The sequence below is a fragment of the Temnothorax curvispinosus genome, unplaced genomic scaffold (assembly GCF_003070985.1).
Source record: "Temnothorax curvispinosus isolate PA1 unplaced genomic scaffold, ASM307098v1 QBEX01006072.1, whole genome shotgun sequence".
Classification (NCBI taxonomy): Eukaryota; Metazoa; Arthropoda; class Insecta; order Hymenoptera; family Formicidae; genus Temnothorax; species Temnothorax curvispinosus.
The window spans coordinates 1-5,782 of NW_020215852.1; the positions used below are offsets into that span (position 1 = coordinate 1).

The 5,782-nt window shown below is 58.9% G+C and overlaps 1 protein-coding gene across 1 annotated transcript; it reads left to right on the forward strand.

The window, feature by feature from the left end:
* Nucleotides 1–5,299: 5,299 nt before the first annotated feature.
* On the forward strand, nucleotides 5,300–5,782 carry LOC112455416. Its single transcript, XM_025017315.1, has one exon. The coding sequence runs from the start codon at nucleotides 5,300–5,302 to the stop codon at nucleotides 5,780–5,782; it is 483 nt and encodes a 160-aa protein (XP_024873083.1).

Genomic DNA, 5,782 nt, shown 5'->3' on the forward strand with positions numbered 1-5,782 from the left:
CTATGATTTTTTAGGTTATTTAATAGGGCCTATACAGTTTTGCCATGTATAATACGTTTTATACGTTTTATACGTATTATACGTTTTTATACGTAGGAATCGTAAGAAACTGCTCGCAGCGCCAAATTTCCCAACCCTCACTCTCTCCCATGGCCAGTAGTGTGGGAAACGCTCCTAAGATTGGGGGTGCCCACCTACTTGGTCTGAGTTGTCCGGGACTACTTCCGGGGCAGGGGCTTGGCGTACACGGGACGGGATCCTGAGGGTCAGGTTAATAGAGTGTGGTGTTCCGCAGGGGTCCGTGCTAGGGCCCCTGCTGTGGATAATCGCATACGACCTGGTCCTCAGGACCATTCTCCCTGAAGGATGCTGGCTCTCGGGATACACAGATGACGTATACCTGGGGGTCAGCGGGGACGGGTGGCAGGAAGTGATCAGACTGGCTACGGTGGCAGCGGCACAAGTGGTGCGCTCGATCGAGAGGCTGGGCCTGGAGGTGGCCCCGCAGAGGACGCAAGTCACAGCGTTCTTCGATAAAAAGCAGGGCCAGCCTCCTCCTCCGGCTGGGCTCAGCCTTTGAATCAAAGAAGTAGACATCCCGATCACTCCAGAAATGAAGTACTTGGGACTTTGGGTAGACGGTGGACTTACCTTCAGCAGGCACGTCACCCGTGTGACACAAAGAGCCACACTGGTGGTAAATAATCTGTCAAAGTTGCTGCCTAACTTCGGCGGGGCAAGAGGGCGTGCCCGTCGCCTCTACGTGGCAATGGTCCATGCCGTAATGCTCTACGGCGCGCCAATCTGGTGGAAAAAGGTGGGCGAATCCCGCGCCCTCAGAAACAAGCTGTTGGGAGTACAGCGGATAATTGTCACCAGAGCGGCAAGGGCGTATCGGACCCTCGCTGGGATACCCCCGGCGCATCTACTGACCAGATTGTACGCCAAGGTGTACGAAGGAACGTGCCTAGCCAGGCAACGGCTGGGGGTAGTCACCCCGGCAATTAGGAGGGAGCTGAAGGTGAACGCAAGGGCGACCCTTCTCCAGCGCTGGAAGGAGTGGACCTCCCAGCAAAAATTCGGGAGAAGAGTCATTGACGCCATCTACCCGGTGTTCGAGAAGTGGATGGAGGTTGAGAAGAGGATGAGACTCGCCTTCCACGCCGTGCAGGTACTAACAGGCCATGAATGTTTTGGCAAGTACCTGCACGGTATCGGGAAAGAGCGCACCACGTGCTGCCACCACTGTCCGGAGGGGGCGGACACGGCGCAGCACACGCTGGAATTCTGTCCAGCGTGGGCAGAAGAGCGCCGTGCCCTCCGGACCGAAGTGGGAGAGGATCTCTCCTTGCCAGCAATTGTTGCGGCAACGGCTGGCATGGGGAAAGCGAGCCAGGGCAGATGGAGGGCGTTCGTCTCTTTCTACGACGCGGTGATGTCGCAGAAGGAGGCTGACGAAAGGATGAGGGAGGACAGAAGAGCCGCCTCCCTCTCCTCATCAAACAGCGAGGACGGACGACCAACCCTTTCTCCCCAGGTTCCGGGGGGCAACGTTATCCACGCCGCTCCGCCTGCTCCCCCGCCCCCGTTAGGGGGACAGCGCGGACGACGCAGAAAACGAGGAAGAAGCTGACCCGTCCCCTCTCTTCATGTCCCGGGAGACGGAGGAAGCGGAGAGTCATAAAGATCCCGCAGTGAAGACGACAGCGGAATAACCGGGCATTTCCGTGCGGGGATGCGTCAGTACAAGGACGAAGGGGTGGAGCATGGCCGTTCAACGATCGCTCTCCCCTTCGCCCCCGGGAGGTGCCGATTTATCGGTGGATCGAACGAGGAGGGGCCTGGCGCGGGGGGGAGGGGGCTCGGGAGGATTCCCCTCAGGGGGTTCTTCACTTGTGCCTCTCTCTCCGTCACGCGAGGGCAGGGGGCCGCGTCCTGGGGACCGAATTTGCGCGGGTTTCCCGTGCGGGTCGTGCTTCGGGGGGGGGGCTCCGGCCGGCCCCCGGGGGGGGGCGCGGGGGGGGGAAGAACAAGGGTCACCCTGCGTCCTTTCCTCCTCGTCCGGGGGGCGGGCGAGCGATCGGGAAATGTCGCTTGTCCGTTGCTTAAGAAACAACCCCGGTGGAAGGGGGGGTGACGAGTGATACGGTAACTATCACTCGTCACTTATTAGGACATCTCGCCAACCGCAGCGAGGTACAAGGGGGCCCATGGAAGGATCATTGCGTTTCCCGGGGCCCCCTCTCAAAGTACGGCGTTTGGGTCACTCGTGGTGGTTTTAGCCGGTAGGCTGCGGAGTAACGGCGGGATTCCTTACGGAGTCTTTGCTCTCCGCAGAATCCGGCACTACCCTGTACCCACCCCGGGGGCAGGGTGTCTTCCCCTCCTCGGAGGGGCTACTGCTTCAAACCCCGGTGAAGCGGAGGCGCTCCCCGATCAAAAGCTTCGTTCTGGTAACTGGTTGCCTCCGCGGATCCGCGGGGATTCCAGTAGATTTCCACCACGTAAAAAAAAAGAGGTAGAATCTTAGATAGGGCACACCCGGGCGACGTGTCGCAACGAGGCGGACCACACCGGGGCGTGTTATCGCTGCGGAAACACGGGCCATTCGGCCCGTGACTGTCAAGCCCCGGTCTCCTGCGCAGTGTGCGAAAACAAGGGATTGCCCCACGAGCATCGTGTTGGGGGACCCGCGTGCAGGGGAAGGAAAAGGGGAGGAAAACAGCGAGGAAACCCGCTGAGAAACCTGCCAAGAAAGCTCTGGCGGCTAAGGGCAATACAAAGCCTAAGCCAAAAAAGGTGAGCGATATCAAAGTATCGGGTTGGGAGGTCACACAGGGGGGCAAAATAATAGCCGGGGTTCCAACGGAGGTCCCTAAGGAACAGAGACCCCCCCCCGAGCTAAAAAAGGAGGAAGGGTGGATCCCCAGAAGCCCGTAACGGCGGACGTTACGGAAATGGAGACGGATTCCCAACCTGACGAAGAAGCGAACAAGGGGAGCGAGAAGATCTCTCCGATGGAGACAGAGGTCACAGAGGGAGCGGGAACGGGGGATAATCTCCCTCCGCCGAACGACAACAATGAGAAAGGAGTGAAGAACTCCGTGGGTCGCCTATAATGGCTCTACGGATCCTCCAAACCAACCACGCCCGCGCGGCTCAGGACTTATTCTGTCAGGCCCTGACAGAGCGCGGGTGTGGTTTGGGGATCGCGGCGGAGCCCTGAAAAGTCCCGAGAAACCACCCATGCTGGGCGGGGGACGACGGGGACTCCGTCGCGATCACTTAAAGGAATCTACCGCTGTCCCCTCCATGCGTCCGTAAAGGAGCTGGAGTGGGATATGTGATTGTGGAATGGGGGCCATCTTCGTGGTGGCAATTTACGCCCCTCCAAGGTGGACCCGGGACGAGTACGAGCGGTTCTTGCTAACGTTAGAGGACTGCGTCTGAGCCTGCTCGTTCGGCCGGGTCATGGTCGCGGGAGATTTCAACGCGAAGTCAACGCTATGGGGTTTCCCGCGGACCAATTGGAGGGGTCGCCGCACCGAGCTATGGGCGGCGGGACTCGGACTGAGTCTGCTAAACTCGGGCCGAGAGAGAGTACGTGTGTGCGGCGGCAAGGGTCATCGGTGGACCTAACTTGGGCCACCCTTCCCCTGTCGCTCGCGTCATACACAATTGGAGGTTGGTCACGAACCAAGAAACTTTATCGGATTATTTGTATCTGGATATGACGGTCCGGGCCACCCCACCGAAAGTGCTCGCCCGCCGCCGCGACGCCAATAGGCGCAGGCAAAGATAAGCCCTCAAAAAACTGAACAACGACCTCTTTGAAACAGCGGTCATAGCACACACATGGTGCAAAGAAGATACAGGCGTCGTTCGGGGGGGAGAACATCGACGACGAGGTCAAAAAACTGATGAAAACCATGTCGCAAATCTGCGATATGACGATGCCTCGACTCCGTCCCCTCCCCCCGCGCAAAGGCACCTATTGGTGCAAAGAGATCCTGGCTGAAAGCCCGCGCTGGGAAGTGCGGTGCGGTCAGCGTAGAAGAGGCAGGAGAGGCCTGGCGTTCCGCCCGCGAGGATCTCTCCCGTGCCATACGCGCGGCCAAGAAACTTGCCTGGAAGGAGCTCCTCGACAGCGTAGAGAAGGATCCGTGGACGCCCTTACAAGCTGGTTCGGGACAAACTGAGACCCTGGGCGCCTCCAATTACGGAGACACTGGACCCCCCCTTCGTCGAAAAAGTAATCGACAAACTTTTCCTCAAAAAAGATGGGGGAGGGGTATTGTTCCCACCGGTTGCGGAACAAGAATGGAGGGAGGAATGGGGGGTCAGTGCAGAGGAGCTGTCGGGGGCTCTCCGCAGGGTCAGGAAGAGCAAGGCTCCTGGCCCTGACGGCATTCCGGGCAACGCGTGGATCTTGGCCGCGGGGGGACTGGCCGGCAGGATGCGCAGACTGTACACCGCGTGTCTGCGTGCCGGTCGGTTCCCCAAGAAATGGAAGGAGGCCAGCCTGGTGCTCCTGCCAAAGGCGGGCAGGCCTGCGGGCTTGCCGTCAGCCTACCGGCCCGTGTGCCTGCTGGACAAGGTGGGAAAAATTTTCGAGCAAATAATCGCCGAGCGCCTCGTCCGGCAACTGTCCCGGATGGGACACGAGGGTCTGTCGGACGACCAGTTCGGATTCCGCGCCGGGCGATCAACTATCGACGCAATTAAACGCGTACTTGCCCGGGTGGAGGAAGAAATTGCCGGGGGGAGGGTTGTCATGGGCACTTCCTTCGATGTAAGGAATGCTTTCAACTCTCTCCCCTGGCCGGTCATAGGGAAAGCCTTGTTGAGATTGAGATTCTCTCCTTACTTAATACTGGTCATCCTTGACTATTTCCGGGGCAGAGGCTTGGCGTACACGGATCGGGACGGGGTCCTGAGGGTCAGGTTAATAGAGTGTGGTGTCCCGCAGGGGTCCGTGCTAGGGCCCCTGCTGTGGATAATCGCATACGACCTGGTCCTCAGGACCATTCTCCCTGAATGATGCTGGCTCTCGGGATACGCAGATGACGTACACCTGGGAGTCAGCGGGGAGAACTGGCAGGAGCTATACAGGCTGGCCAATGTGGCAGCAGCTTGCGTAGTGCGCTCGATAGAGAGGCTGGGCCTGACGGTGGCCCCACAAAAGACCCAAATGACGCTCTTTTACAACCGCAGGGTGTGGGGACCGCCGACGAAATGGCTCAGCCTCTGAGTGAAAGGAATAGAGATCCCTCCCACTCCTCATCAAAAGTACTTGGGGATGTGGCTAAACAGCGGACGTAGTTTTGGCGAACACGTTGCCCGTGCGACCGAGAAGGCTGGACTAGTGGCGAACTGTCTGTCCAGAATACTGCCTAATCTAGGCGGGGCTGGCGGGCGCGTGCGTCGCCTCTATGTGGCAACGGTCCACTCGGTGCTGCTATACTCAGCACCGATATGGTGGCAAAAGGTTTGCAAGTCGGCCATCCTCAGAGGAAAAATGGAGGCCGTGCAGAGGATTATCGCTCTGAGGGCTTCCAGAGGTTATAGAACCGTTGCCTACATGGGGGCGACCACTCTGGCGGGGATCCCATCGGCACACCTCCTAGCGAGATATCACGCCGAAACATACGAAGGGGTGTGCCAAGCCAGGAAGAGATTGGGATTTGTCCCACCAAACATAAAGAGAGCCATCAAACAACAAGGGAGAGAGGCCCTTCTCCAACACTGGAAAGACTGGGTGGAGGACCCCCGGTACAGGTGA

Coding starts and splice junctions, on each gene's coding strand:
- LOC112455416 (XM_025017315.1), top strand. CDS start 5,300: ATGTGGCTAAACAGCGGACGTAGTTTTGGCGAACACGTTGCCCGTGCG.